The 14,479-nt window shown below is 44.5% G+C and overlaps 1 protein-coding gene across 1 annotated transcript in view; it reads left to right on the top strand.

The window, feature by feature from the left end:
* The window catches only part of Cdh1 (cadherin 1), a 57,813-nt gene extending 43,334 nt beyond the window's left edge, over nucleotides 1-14,479 (top strand). The window contains exons 3-16 of the mRNA XM_051201335.1: nucleotides 1,265-1,488; nucleotides 3,389-3,532; nucleotides 3,625-3,780; nucleotides 4,708-4,852; nucleotides 5,378-5,553; nucleotides 5,835-5,963; nucleotides 7,009-7,191; nucleotides 7,972-8,216; nucleotides 8,934-9,079; nucleotides 9,826-10,050; nucleotides 10,314-10,541; nucleotides 11,489-11,619; nucleotides 12,622-12,765; nucleotides 14,255-14,479. Coding sequence (XP_051057292.1) covers nucleotides 1,265-1,488; nucleotides 3,389-3,532; nucleotides 3,625-3,780; nucleotides 4,708-4,852; nucleotides 5,378-5,553; nucleotides 5,835-5,963; nucleotides 7,009-7,191; nucleotides 7,972-8,216; nucleotides 8,934-9,079; nucleotides 9,826-10,050; nucleotides 10,314-10,541; nucleotides 11,489-11,619; nucleotides 12,622-12,765; nucleotides 14,255-14,464 — 2,486 coding nt within the window. The 3' untranslated portion in view covers nucleotides 14,465-14,479. The remainder of the gene's footprint in view (nucleotides 1-1,264; nucleotides 1,489-3,388; nucleotides 3,533-3,624; nucleotides 3,781-4,707; nucleotides 4,853-5,377; nucleotides 5,554-5,834; nucleotides 5,964-7,008; nucleotides 7,192-7,971; nucleotides 8,217-8,933; nucleotides 9,080-9,825; nucleotides 10,051-10,313; nucleotides 10,542-11,488; nucleotides 11,620-12,621; nucleotides 12,766-14,254) is intronic.

The raw sequence follows: 14,479 nt of genomic DNA, 5'->3' as shown, positions 1-14,479 counted from the left end.
AGTCTCACTATGTAGCTCAGGCCTGGTAGTGTAGGACTCACTATATAGCTCACTTGGCCTCAAACTTACTGTGGTCCTCCTGCCTCAGCTTTGTGAGTGCTGGGATTACAGGCATGAACCATTAAGAGGTCGGGGGGGGGGTCTTATTGTGTTGCCTAGGTTTCTGAGGTTTAGCAGTACTCCTACCTTAGTTTCCCGAGAAGCCAGGACAATGAGTTTGCACCACTGTCCTGGACTTGGAACTGTCTTTAGCCATGTTAGTGGCAAAACTGACTCCTTCAGTACACCTTAGATACCTCTACCTCAGCAGAACCTGGCAGTGTAAGTTCCTCTCTCTCTTGTGTCACACTTCAAAATTATCTATCTATCTATCTATCTATCTATCTATCTATCTATCTATCTATCTATATCTGACTCTACTCTTTAAACCATTTAAAAATGTGCAGAATGCTATATGCCTGTAACCCCAGCACTCAGGAAGTCAAGCCAAGAGGATGGTGAGTTGAGTTCAGCCTGGGATACAAAGCAAAATACTTGTCCAGAGATCTCACTGTGTCCTATCCAAGCTCTGTTGTTGTGTTTTCTTTTTTCCTATTTGTTTGTTTTATTTATTAATTTTGGGGGGAGGGCAGGATTTCACTGTGTAGCCCTGAATATCCTGGAACTTACTCTGTAGACCAGCCCAGCCTGGTTTTGAACCCACAGAGATCTGCCTTCTTCTGCCTCCCAAGTGCTGAGATTAAAGGCCAGCGCCACCATTGCCTTCTGTTTTCTTTTTAAGATCTACTTATTTTTATTTTGTGTGTGTGTGTGTGTGTGTGTGTGTGTGTGTGTGTGTGTGTGTGTGATGTTTCCAAGTGTAAGATGTTCATGTAGTGCCTGCAGAGGCCAGAAGAGGATGTTAGATCTGCTGGAACTGGAGTTACTGACAGTTGTGAGCCACTATAATGGTGCTTGGAGTGAACCTGGATCTTCTGGAAAGCATTTGAGGCAGGGTCTGCAGCCTTGGCTGTCAACTGTAGGCTTGCTGACCCATGGGCTTTTGGGTGATTCTACCTTCTTGATACAGGAGTCTTGGGCTTACAGATGCATATCACCATATCCTGCTCTTTACATGGGTTCTGGGGCTCTGAACTCTGGTCATCAGCTGGTACATGTTCTGTATGGTTTGGTAGGTGGATCAGGTCCACTTTCTGGAGAAGAAATGTCTTTATCTGTGACCGAGCTGTCCAATATTCTAATTGCTGCGATCTCTGTCCTACAGTGAGATTTGAAGGGTGCACTGGTCGGCCAAGGACAGCCTACTTTTCTGAAGACTCCCGATTCAAGGTGGCCACAGACGGTGTCATCACACTCAACCGGCCTCTAAAGCTTCATAAACTACAGACCAGCTTTCTTGTCCACGCCTGGGATTCTACTCACAAGAAATTTTCCACAAGAGTGATACTCAAGTCTGTGGGGCACCACCAACACCGGCACCACCACCATGTAGGTTGGGATATTTTTGTGGGAAGACGCTATGGGGATGCTAAATCCCACCTGTCAGTTATAACAGCCAGAAACTGCTTGTGACAAAAATATCCCCAGTTGGGGCTGGAGAAATGACTCAGTGGTTAAGAATACCTGCAGAGTTTTCTCAGCACCCACCTGGCAACTCACAACAACAGTAGCAGGGGATCTGATACCTTCACACCAATGCATATAAATAAAGTTAAACAAATCTATCTATCTATCCCCAGTTGAGGATCTTGTAGTCTAAGATAAGGAAGAACACATGGGCCCTGCCTGGAATTGTTAGCCCATCATTGCTCTTTCTAACCTATTACACTAAAAACCACAGAGGACCCATTTAACCTGTGTAGGCTGAGTGAATTCACCACACAAAACACTAAGAACATATACACACATTTGATATCCACAAGGAGCCCACTCTTCATTTGTGTCAAAATCTAGATTTGCAAGTTCATTATGTAAAGGGGCATAAATATCACACAGCCTGAACACCTTCTGGTTAGTGCACCTTTACATAAGATAGTGCCTGACCCACGCACGACTCATGTGACAACTGTTGGTACACTCTTATTATTTGGAGGTAACAATGAGGAGGGAAATCGACATATGTCCTGCATTTTTTATTTTGAGGCAGGATTTTGCTTTACAGGTGTGTACAACATGTTTGATATGGGTTTCTTGTTTTTTCTTTAGACAGGGTCCCTTATAGCCTAAGATAGCCTCAAGCTCACTATATAGCAGAAGATGACTTCTAACCTTTTATCTCCCATGTGACAAGAGAGGGTGAAATCTTCAACTTTGTTACCTTGAATCATTCTAAAACACTTAAGCAATTTAGGAGGCATTTTTCTTTAGTCTTCAGCTCTCATATTTCCCTGAGTATGCATGAAATTATCTTTATTGCACATAGGAACTGTTCAATACCAGTCTCCAGGTTATTTTTGTTTCCTATCCCAACAGCTTCTGTTAGAACAAATGGAACCCTTAGAGATATGATACAATAAGATTAACACATTTGTATTGATCTCAAAGTAGTTCTTAGTAGCAATTCCCCAAAACAAGTTTGGTAACTTAAACAAGATTGATAACTCTACTTAGAGACCTATATCCCTAGGCAAACAAAAGAAGTCCAGAACCCCCAAATATCTAGTTACTAAATCACCTCTGATTTTATTGGCGTATAATGTCATTTAAAGTACATGTATTACAAAAGCTTGAAATAACTTTTAAATAATGTTCACAACCACAAATTGTGTATGCACAGTAACTATTTGAATTATGGATGTTTAGACTTTAAAGAGATCAGCCTGGTGGTGATCACACATGCCTTTAATCCTAGCACTTGGGAGGCGGAGGTAGGTAAATCTCTGAGTTTGAGGCCAGACTGAGTTCTAGGACAGTGAGAGCTACACAGAAAGACCCTGTTTTAAAAGAAAGGGGGGTGGGAGGAAGAATCTGATACTATAACAAAATTCCTGAGGCAATTAACTTAAAAAGAAAAGATTTTACTTGGGTTTTGGTTCTGGAGGTTTAAAACCAAATAATACTAATTTTGTCCTCTGGTAAGGGCGGCACATCAGAGTGGAAGCATATAGGAAAACAAACCATTTGTCTTATGATGCAAAAGGCAAAGCAGAGACTGGGGTCTCACAGTATACTTCAAGGAACTATTTCCGGTGGTCTGAAGACCTCTCGTTGGCCATTAAGTTAGGACCCACCCTTTCAAGCACAGGGACTGTTATGGGCAGCCAGTGTCATGGAATTTACTATTGAGAATGCGTCATATACCACCTTTAGAAGACGGGAGACATCAGTGGGTTAGCCTGAACGATTAGACCTGTGTGTTTCTCATTTTGTTAATCTTCTTTCCTTTTAGGACTCTGTCTCTGGATCCCAGCCAGAAGTGCTCACATTTCCCAGCTCTCACCAGAGTTCAAGAAGACAGAAACGAGACTGGGTCATACCCCCTATCAGCTGCCCGGAAAATGAGAAGGGCCCATTTCCTAAAAACCTTGTTCAGGTATGGAAGGACTGAGAGAAGAAAAGAAATGAAAGAAAACAATGTCAAGGTCTTTCTTTGCCAATTCTGTTTCTTTTCTGTTTTGTGTTTAGATCAAATCCAACAGGGATAAAGAAACCAAGGTTTTCTATAGCATCACCGGCCAAGGAGCTGACAGACCCCCTGTAGGTGTGTTTATCATTGAGAGAGAATCAGGCTGGCTGAAAGTGACAGAGCCTCTGGATAGAGAAAATATTGCTAAGTACATTGTAAGTATTTCTTAGATATTTGTTGACCATTGGGAAACAATTGTCAAGTTTTGGGGGCAGCCTGTGTTTTATCCCCATGTCACACACATGTCCTGGCTGTGTGAGTAGCTTATCACTTGACATGTTGATGATGTTAAGCCAAGAGAACAATTTGGGATGGTTAATTGTTCTTTTTTCCTTACAGGAGAATAGCAGGAATTCCTCACATCATACATGAGCATAGAAGGGCTGGAGATATGAGATGGCTCAATGGTTAAGAGCAATTTATTGCTCTTATATTTTTGGTTGTGAGCCTAGCCTTTAGCGGCTGAGCCATCTCTCCAGCCTGCACTTGTTACTCTTGTAGAGAATCTTGACTTAAGTGCCCAGCATTCACATCAGGTGGCTTACAACTACCTGAAACTCTAGCTCCAGATGCTCTGACACCCTCTTATGACCTCCTTGTTCTGCACGAACGAACACACACACACACACACACACACACACACACACACACACAGAGAAGAGAGAGAGAGAGAGAGAGAGAGAGAGAGAGAGAGAGAAAGAGAAATGAAAAGATGTCAACTTGTTCTTAGGGCTGTTTCTTACCTAGATGAAATGTATTCTGATGACAATAATGGGGAGAAAATCTACTTCTGGGATGTAAGGAAGGTAATCTGAGGGAAACATTAGACTAGAATGGCCAAAGGAAAATTACCCCAGTCTAAGCAAGTCTCTATGTGATAATTAGGTATTGTGCCTGGTGGGTGTGTGCTCTAGCCTTGAGACTTGGTTCATCGTAAGTTCATTAAGCAGCTACACATGGTGTAGAAAATTCTCTCATGGAGGTCTCACAGTGGAAGGAGAGGAGGCCATTCTAGCCAGATGACCTTGCCCAGCTCTTTTTCTGGTTGGGGTGGCTAAGAAACCCTCACTTGACTCTTGCAGCTCTATTCCCATGCTGTGTCATCAAATGGGGATGCAGTGGAGGACCCCATGGAGATTGTGATCACAGTGACTGATCAGAATGACAACAGACCAGAGTTCATCAAGGAGGTCTTTCAGGGACATGTCTTGGAGGGTGCTCTTCCAGGTAAACCAGTCACAGGGAACTGAGACCCAGGAACACTTCAGTTCTTTGGGATTATAACTTGGGGGCCAGGTCCCTGAAGTTCAGACATGTTCTTTGAAAGCCATTGCGAGAGATGAGGTGTGGGGGACCAGATATAACATTCTACCTATAGACACATTTATAAGTAGAACCATTAAAAGAATAACCTTCCTAGGGCTTGGTGGTGCATGCATGCAACTCCACCTCCAGGGGATATGATGTCCTCTTCTGGCCTCATACATGCACACCAATAATAAGGATCTGGCAGGGATATTTTAGTTAATTTATTTTTAAAGCTCTCTTTCTTCCTCACACCTAAATTATAGGCTCTGAAAGTTGAGTTCCCCCGAACATGGCTGGTTTGGTGTAATGCTCCCTTCACTGGCAATTTGAGAATTTTAGAAATAAAAAACTGACAAAGTGTGGTGATTGTTTTGAGCAGTTGGGAGTAGATCCCAATGTAACAACTGCATCCCATTTAAATCTCTTCTCCTTTGACACTTCCAGGAACCTCTGTGATGCAGGTCTCAGCCACTGATGCAGATGACAATGAGAACACCTATAATGCTGCCATCGCCTATACCATCATCAGCCAAGATCCTGAGCTGCCTCACAAAAACATGTTTACCGTTAATAGAGACACAGGAGTCATCAGTGTGGTCACTTCTGGGCTGGACCGAGAGGTCAGTTAGGGCTCGGGATGGATGGCATTGGGAGGGGAAGGAAAATGTATACTAAATATCACAGACGGTGCAACCCTCTGCTGAGCCTAGTTAGTCGTCAGTTAGTGTGAATGACTCGGCTTTGCATCTGAATACCTGCCCAGAAGCTCTGTATTTGGAAGCAGGCAGCCTGGGCAGTAAAGCAAATAATGAAATATTGTAGTTTTCTACATGCCTTGGGCTGCACCAGGTTTGGGGTGGCTGTTGAGCGGATTCTGATTCTACGTGTTTGATGTCTGCAGAGTTATCCTACATATACCCTGGTGGTTCAAGCTGCTGACCTTCAAGGTGATGGCTTAAGCACAACAGCTACAGCTGTGATCACTGTTGATGACATTAACGACAATGCTCCCATCTTCAACCCAACCACGGTAATTCGGCAGCTTCTTAGTTCTTCTGAGTGAGGCTCTTTATTGTTCACAAGCTAAGTTTTGCCTCTCTGCATGGGTGAATCTTCAGGATAGTGAATGCGAACTTCAAACATACTAGAGTAGTTACCATCTTTGAAATCTTTCTACTTTCCATCCTTGGCCTAGGGCCCATTGGCACAGGATTATGTTTTGCCAAAAGCTCCTGATGATTCATGTCCTTAATTTTTCCTGGGCCTCACTTAATTCATCACATTTTCTAAGCTTATATGCCACCATGTGTTACATATTGGAGACTTGTCCACACAAAGTGGACAAGTCTTGTGTGGAACTTACAGACAATTTATAGGAATTATTATTACCGGTCTTACTGTGTGACCCAGCCTGGCCTCAACAATACACCTTCTAAACACTGAGTTACAGCTATAAGCTGCCATGCCCACCTTCATAAGAATTATTGAAAGCCATGAATATTGAATGCATTCAAGGAGAAGGTTTTAAGAGCTAGATAAATGACCTCCCCCCCCCTCATTTTCAATGGCATTTCATAGCCCAAGGTGGCAGGCAGGCATGTATTGCCATGGTCAGCTTTTTTAGTTTTGAAAGGGAAGATCCTATTTTACTAAGTTGGTTAGAAGTTATACAGAGGCCTGAGTAGCGTAATTTCAAAAAGCGCAGTTTGACTTTTTCACTCCTACATTACAAAAGGCCCAGAAAGAATTTTTCTTTCATCATTTATCTTTTTTAGTAGTTACTAATAGAGATTAGAGTGTAGATGAGGTTTGGGGGCAAATGGCATCAGATGGTTCTTGTAGCCAGGGCCTTGGAAGGCTATTTTCAGCTATTCATAGAAGAGGGTGCTGGGTCTGCTACTGATGGGAAATGAGGGACTACTCCTAGGATAGATACCATCATCCTTGGGGACTCATGTGCTTCTCTTGACCTCATTCATCCCACTTACTGGGATTTCATTCCTTTAGCCCAAATACTGGCTCTGTGCTTACTGACACCCTGTCCCTAATGATGTGCTTTTTCCTTTGCTCTGTAGTACCTGGGTCAAGTGTCTGAGAATGAGGCCAATGCGTACATCGCCACACTCAAAGTAACTGACAATGATGCCCCCCATACTCCAGCGTGGGAGGCTGTGTACACCATAGTCAATGATCCTGAACAACAATTTGTTGTCATCACAGACCCTACAACCAATGATGGCATTCTGAAAACAACCAAGGTTTGTATGGTACATGGTGGCTGATGTGCTAAATGTGGGGCCTCTTGTCCCATAATGTCTTCTCATGAGTGGATCAACACTGTCAGGGGAGGGATAGAGTCTGAGGATGGTACTGACCTTCTGGGGCTTGCAGAAACTCTCTTGGCTCTTTGCTGGCTTGTTAGAAGTGAAGTAAGTATGGTACTTTGGAAAAATGTTGTAAAGCCCGAGGCTAGATAGTGATTCTTACCCCGTGGGTTGTGACCTTTTGAGGACCGAACAGTCCTTTCACAGGGGTCACCTAAGACCAGCAGAAAACATAAATATTTACATTATGACTCATAACAATTACAAAGTTATAGTTATGAAGTAGCAATGAAAATAATTGTATGGTTGGAGGTCACCACCACATGAGGAACTGTATTAAAGGACCACAGCATTAGAAAGGTTGAGAACCATTGGGTTAGAGAGACATGGCTCAGTCATTAAGAGCACTTGTTGCTCTATAGAGGACCTAGATTTAGTATCCAGCACTTACAACTGCCTATAAATCTTTGGAAAACATCTAAAAAGTGGGCATGGCTTACTGATTGACTTTAGCAAAAGTTAATAGATACCTAGAGTACCTTAGAGCTGGCTCACTCTGTAGACCAGGCTGGCCTCAGACTCACAGGTCTTCCTGCCTCTGCCTCCTGAGTACTGAAATTAATTTATTTGTTTATTCTATGACAGTGTATTAAACACACCCAACCCCTGGCATTTTAGTTTTAACTCGTTTTTCTTTCCCTCCTGTTTTTTAAGGGTTTGGATTTTGAGGCCAAACAGCAGTACATTCTGCACGTGACAGTAGCGAATGTGGACGCTTTTGAGGGGTCTCCTGTCACTTCCACAGCCACTGTCACTGTGGATGTGTTAGATATCAATGAAGCCCCCATCTTTGTGCCTGCCGAGAAGACAGTGGAAGTGCCTGAAGACTTTGGTGTGGGTCAGGAAATCACATCTTATACTGCCCGAGAGCCAGACATATTCATGGAGCAGAAGATCACGTAAGTAGGACCAATGACCAGTGTTGATTGGTATGTATTTACACTTGGCTTTGTTTTTGTTTTATTTTGCTTTTCAAGAAAGGGTTTCACTGTCCTGGCACTCACTATGTAGATCAGGTTGGTCTCAAACTCGAGGATCCACCTGCCTCTGCCTCCCCAGTGCTGGGAATAAAGGTGTGCTCCACCATTATCCTGCTACTTTGTTGTTAATACTTATCACTTAAGTAAATAGAAATGTAGTCATTTGTCATGCAACAATAATACATTCTGAGAAATATACCCATGACAAGTTTGATCATTTTTTGGGAACATTGTATAGTATGTCAAACTAATTAAGATGCTTCAGTCTCATTGAAGAATTACCTTTATGTGCACTGCCAATGGGTATCAGTTCTTTCCTTCTGACACGTAGGTCCTGGGTATCAAGCTCAAATTGTCAGACTTGGTAACAAGAGTACCTTTACCTCCTGACCCACCCTACCCACCACCATTTTTTTTTTTTTTCAACTGAAGGACCATAGTTCAGTTCTCAGCACCCACATGGAGGCTCACAAACATCTATACTCCAGTTCCTGGAGATCTGAAATCTCTTTTGACCTCTTGCCCATGTGACACACACACATATACTCAGGAACACACATATGCACATGAAAATATATATGTGTGTGGGTGTGTGTGTTTGCTGCCCCTACCCTAAGCCAGAGCTTGTGTCTTCAGGTATCGGATTTGGAGGGACACTGCTAACTGGCTGGAGATTAACCCAGAGACTGGTGCCATTTTCACTCGGGCTGAGATGGACAGAGAAGACACCGAGCATGTGAAGAACAGCACGTATACAGCTTTAATCATTGCCACAGACGATGGTATGGACACCATGTAGCCCATCCACATCACTAGGCTCCATCACTCTCCAGCTTCCTTGCCTCTTTGCCTCCTCTTCCTTCCTTCCTTCCTTCCTTCCTTCCTTCCTTCCTTCCTTCCTTCCTCCCTCCCTCCCTCCCTCCCTCCCTCCCTCCCTCCCTTTCGCCCTACACCCCTCCCTCCCTCCCTCCCTCTCTCTCTTCTGCCTCCTGAGAGCTGGGCTTAAAGGTTTGCACCACCACTGCCCCGACTAGTTTTGAACTCATTTTGAATTCACTCTAAACTCACATGTAGCCTAGCAGTCCTCAAATTTGAGTGAGGCAACCCTCCTCTGCCTCATCCTGTAAGTTCTAAGGTTCCAAGCAAGTGCTGGAGGGTGGTGTCACACACCTTTAATTCCAGCACTCAGAAGGCAGAGACAGGCAAATCTGAGTTCCAGGACAGCCTGGTCTACAGAGCAAGTTCCAGGATGGTCAAGGTGACACAGAGAAACCGGTCTTTAAAAAAAAAAAAAAAAAAAAAAATCCAAGTAAGTACCACCACCACACCACACTCAGCAGCCTTTTCTTTTTAAAATGATCCGCTGTATCAAGAGATTGAGGCAGGAGGATTGTTAATTCCAAAGACTACAGAGTAAGACTTTGTCTCAAAAACAAGAAAGAAAGCTGCCTTTGATATGAGGAATGATCTAATCATTGCGCACAAAGTATGCAATGAGCTTTCCAACGGCCTTTCTGTTTTCTCCTAGGTTCGCCAATTGCCACTGGCACGGGAACTCTTCTCTTGGTGCTAACTGATGTCAATGACAATGCTCCCATCCCAGAACCTCGAAGCATGCAATTCTGCCAGAGGAACCCAGAGCCCCATGCCATCAAAATCTTTGATCCAGACCTTCCCCCCAATACATCCCCCTTCACTGCTGAACTAACCCACGGGGCCAGTGTCAACTGGACCATTGAGTACAACAACTCAGGTGTGCAGCTACATTTCCACAGCAGCTCTGCCTGCTTCACTTCTGCCTTCCCACTTCAAGGTTCCCTTCTAACTCCAGATGCACCCCTCTTCTCCTTCCCCTTGATATGTGGTGCCAGTTCTTTCTACATTTCCTTCATGCCCCTTTCCTCAGAGACATACTGCACAGTAATGCGAGCCCCAAGCAATTCCTTCCCCAGCATTGTGTGTCTTTGGTTCCCTAAACACTTGGATTTACTGAGTCTTATTCTGTACTCTCCCTAGCCCGAGAATCTCTCATTTTGAAGCCAAAAAAGGCCTTAGAGTTTGGTGAATACAAAATCAATCTCAAGCTCATGGATAACCAGAACAAAGACCAGGTGACCACGTTGGACATCATTGTGTGTGACTGCGAAGGTGCTGTCAACAACTGCATGAGGTCGGGTTATGTGGAAGCGGGATTGCAAGTTCCTGCCATCCTAGGGATTCTTGGAGGGATCCTTGCTTTGCTGAGTAAGTACAGCTGGCAGATGCCTCAGCCTGCAACCTCTAAGAATAGGAAGAAGGGTTGTTCCTAGGAAGAGCTTTCTCTTAGGGTACAGATTAAACTGGTAATGAGGTGAAATGAGACCCAGGATAGTTCTGCTGTTTCTTTTTGTGCTTGCTAAGATTGAGCACACACAAATCACCTGTGCCCCTCACTAAAGTGGGAATTTAGACTCAAGGTGCCTGGTGTCGATTCTCAGAGGCTGCATTTTCAGTTTCCAAGTGATACTGAGGTTGCAGGACCACCTGTGTGGCAACAAGACCTTGGCCAGCCACTGTTCTCATTAGCACAGTCAAGGTTGGCAGCTGTCACCATCCCTTCCCCCCCAATTCCATCTGGGAGGGCAGATAAGAGAGAAAGTTGAGGCTACCTAAAAGCAAGTTGTGGACAGCACTATCATTGGCTCACATCCCATTGGCCCAAGTGCAGCCATACCAAATTGCTAGATAGCTTAGAAGCTCTTGCTTTTCACTGGATGACTAGGAGTCCACTGAATGCTTGGGACACAGTGGAGATAGTAAATTGGATGAGCAATGAGCATCCATGGCTGAAAAGATCGAGAATGGAGATGGGATTGGTTTTGATCTGTTTTTACCTGTAGAGTGTCCTGGGTTTTGGTGCCAGTGCCCTGAGGGTTCCTATGATCAATGTTTTTTGTTGCTGTTATTTTTCTGAACAACTAGTAGACATATCTTATTAGACTTGGCACAAGTTGGGAAGATTCTCAAATTAGGCATTTGAAGCAGATGGCCAACCTGTTTTTGTGTTGTTTTTTGAGGTTTCATCTGTAGTTCAGGCTTAACACATAGCCCAGGGTGGACTTGCCTGGGAGTTGCAAGGCTGTGGTGCCCTCCTCTGGTCTTTCTTGCCTATGGCTCATCACTCTTCCCCCGACCCCATCCTCTGTCTCCAGTTCTGATCCTGCTGCTCCTACTGTTTCTACGGAGGAGAACGGTGGTCAAGGAGCCCCTGTTGCCCCCAGACGATGACACCCGGGACAATGTATATTACTATGATGAAGAAGGAGGTGGAGAAGAGGACCAGGTGAGTTTTAAAGATGCAAAACTTTAAGTCTGATTGTGGGGGGAGGGTTGCCAGATACTGCTGTGTCTGTGAGTCATCTCTACAGTACTGCTATGGAACATAGAACACTATGATCTCAGTGGTACACAAGAAGTCCGGTGTCTTCCTCAGGCACTCTTGTGTTCTCTGAAGCATATGTTGATTACGTTGAAGCTTACAACATCTGTGAATCAGTGAGAACTCAGCTAATCCAGGCAGAGTTTTGCTGAAAGGCCATAAACCACCCATGCCCAGGTCTGTATGGGAGCCTAATCTTTGTTCCAGTAGGCATGCATCAATTGCAGTCATGTTACCTGAAGCCCCTCACATGACAGATTCTATTGTTAACAGGCATCAGCTATGGTGGGGGAAGGACTTAGTAAAATTTGCCCAGTAATAACCCAATAGTCATGTCTTGTGAAATGAATAGGATACAACAGTTTGCATTCATAGAAGACCCAAGTGATCAATCCCAGTTCCCTCTTCCTCCCATCCTCCCATGCCCTAACCATCCCCCACATCCTACTCCCCATCCCCAGGGAGAATGAGACCTTCCATGAGGGAAGTCATCATCAAAGTCTGTCATGTCATTTGGGGAGGGGCCTCTCCTGTGTATCTAGGCTGAGAGAGTATCCCTCCGTAGGGAATGGGCTCCCAAAGACCATTTGTGCACTGGGGATAAATACTGGTTCCACTGTCAGAGGCCCCATAGACTGCCTAACTGACACCCGCATTCAGGGAGCCTGGTTCAGTATGATGCTGGTTCCTTGAGCTCCTACTTGCTCAGGTCAGCTGTTTGAGTTACGAGCTCTTCATTTGGAAACTGCCATATCATATGCTTCTGGACACATGATGGTCAATACCACCCAGAGGGTAGTTTTACCTTTGTCCAGTGGCACAGTCTGATCCCATGAAGCAGACAAATCCCCGTCTATGCACCTGCTTCTTTTTCCCTTGTTGGCATGTTTCTGCTCTTCTCTCTAGGACTTTGATTTGAGCCAGTTGCACAGGGGCTTGGATGCCCGACCTGAAGTGACTCGAAATGATGTGGCTCCCACCCTCCTGAGTATGCCCCAGTATCGTCCCCGCCCAGCCAATCCTGATGAAATCGGGAACTTCATCGATGAAGTAAGTAGCAAGGCTGCAAGCCAGGGCAGAGTGCATCTCTTAACTCAAGAACCAAGGAGAAAAACATTCCAATGAGGAGAACCTTTGAATTCTTGCCTTACTGTGTCTACTTGTCTATATCCTTGAGACAAAACCAAAATCTACTTGCAAAGCTTTAGTAGACTTAATTTCGTTTCATGAATGGGTCCCCTGCATTCATTACAGCTGTTTGGGATAGCATCTTGGGAAGTTTGGGACAATAGCTCAACAGGTTGGTAGAGCATCTTTGGAGTAAGGCTTAGGACCAGAGATTGGATCTGAAGCACCAACACAAATGCTGAGTGAGCTTGGCAGCCTCCTTTTATTCTAGTGTCTAGGTTAGATCATCCAGAATCAGCAAGCTGTAGATTCAATTGAGAGCCCTTGTCTCAGGGAATATAGTGAAGAGTAGTTGAAGACGACTCGATGTTGATGTCCCAATGAATACTTGGGGCCTTCACATGCACATGTGCACACATATTTATATAAGGCCCATAAAAATAGCAATCCCACATGTTATTGTACATGTAGGAAGTATGTTCAGCTCCAATAAAAAAGCTTAAGCAGACAGTAGGATATGCACTTTATGCCTGTGGAAGGCTGGGCTCAGCAGTCTACTCTGTTGTGTATAGAGTCTTCCTGCTTCATTATCTTGGTGTCTTAGTTGCTTTTCTATTGCTTTACTGAGACACCATGACCAAGGCAACTTACAGAAGAGTCTAATGTAGAGCTAGGGTTGGAGTTCATGATTGTCATGGCAGGAGCATAGCAGTAGCTGGAGGCTCACATTTTGATCCACAAGCTGGAGGCAATAAGAGAGATAGAGACAAAGTGAGCTAACTGGAAAAAAAAAAACCAACAACAACAACAAACCAAATCTGAATTCCTGGTCGGTGACACACCTTCTCCAACAAGGCCATAACTCCTAATCCTCCCACTTAGGAACTAAGTATCAAAGACTATGTAACTCTGGATGGATTTGAACTCCCTGTATAGACCAGGCTGACCTTGAACTATGTAGCAGAGTGTCTTAGTTAGGGTTCCTATTGCTGTAAAGAATCATTTTTTAAAATCATTTTCCTGAGACAAGGTTTCTCTGTGTAACCCTGGCTATTCTGAAACTCCCTTTGTAGATCAGGCTTGCCTCGAACTCACAGAGATCCGCCTGCCTCTGCCTCCCAAGTGCTAGGATTAAAGGAGTACGCCACCAGCACCCAACCACTCTCATTGTTTTTAGCCTGTCTGTCCTCATTGGTGATACAGGGTCCTTACTCTGGTTGCTGGAGACCCCATCCTGATAGGCAGCTAGCTGTCCATCTCTTCCCTGATGACATCATATAACTTATCAACCCTACTTAGGGAAAGCATCCTGTGTTGATGTGTATGCCTAACTACTCACTGGTTGCCTTTCATATTTTGGGTGTTGTTTACCTCAGACACACAGTAATAAATGTGGTGTTCTTCCCTTTAGAATCTGAAGGCAGCTGATAGCGACCCCACGGCACCTCCTTACGACTCTCTGTTGGTGTTTGACTATGAGGGGAGTGGTTCTGAAGCTGCTAGCTTGAGCTCGCTTAATTCCTCCAAGTCGGATCAGGACCAGGACTACGACTATCTGAATGAGTGGGGAAACCGCTTCAAGAAGCTGGCTGATATGTATGGTGGCGGCGAGGATGACTAGGGGACTAGAGATGAG

Source organism: Phodopus roborovskii, unplaced genomic scaffold, assembly GCF_943737965.1.
Source record: "Phodopus roborovskii unplaced genomic scaffold, PHOROB, whole genome shotgun sequence".
Lineage (NCBI taxonomy): Eukaryota > Metazoa > Chordata > Mammalia > Rodentia > Cricetidae > Phodopus > Phodopus roborovskii.
The sequence above is the reverse complement of the archived record's forward strand: the minus strand, read 5'-3'. Positions and strand labels throughout refer to the sequence as shown.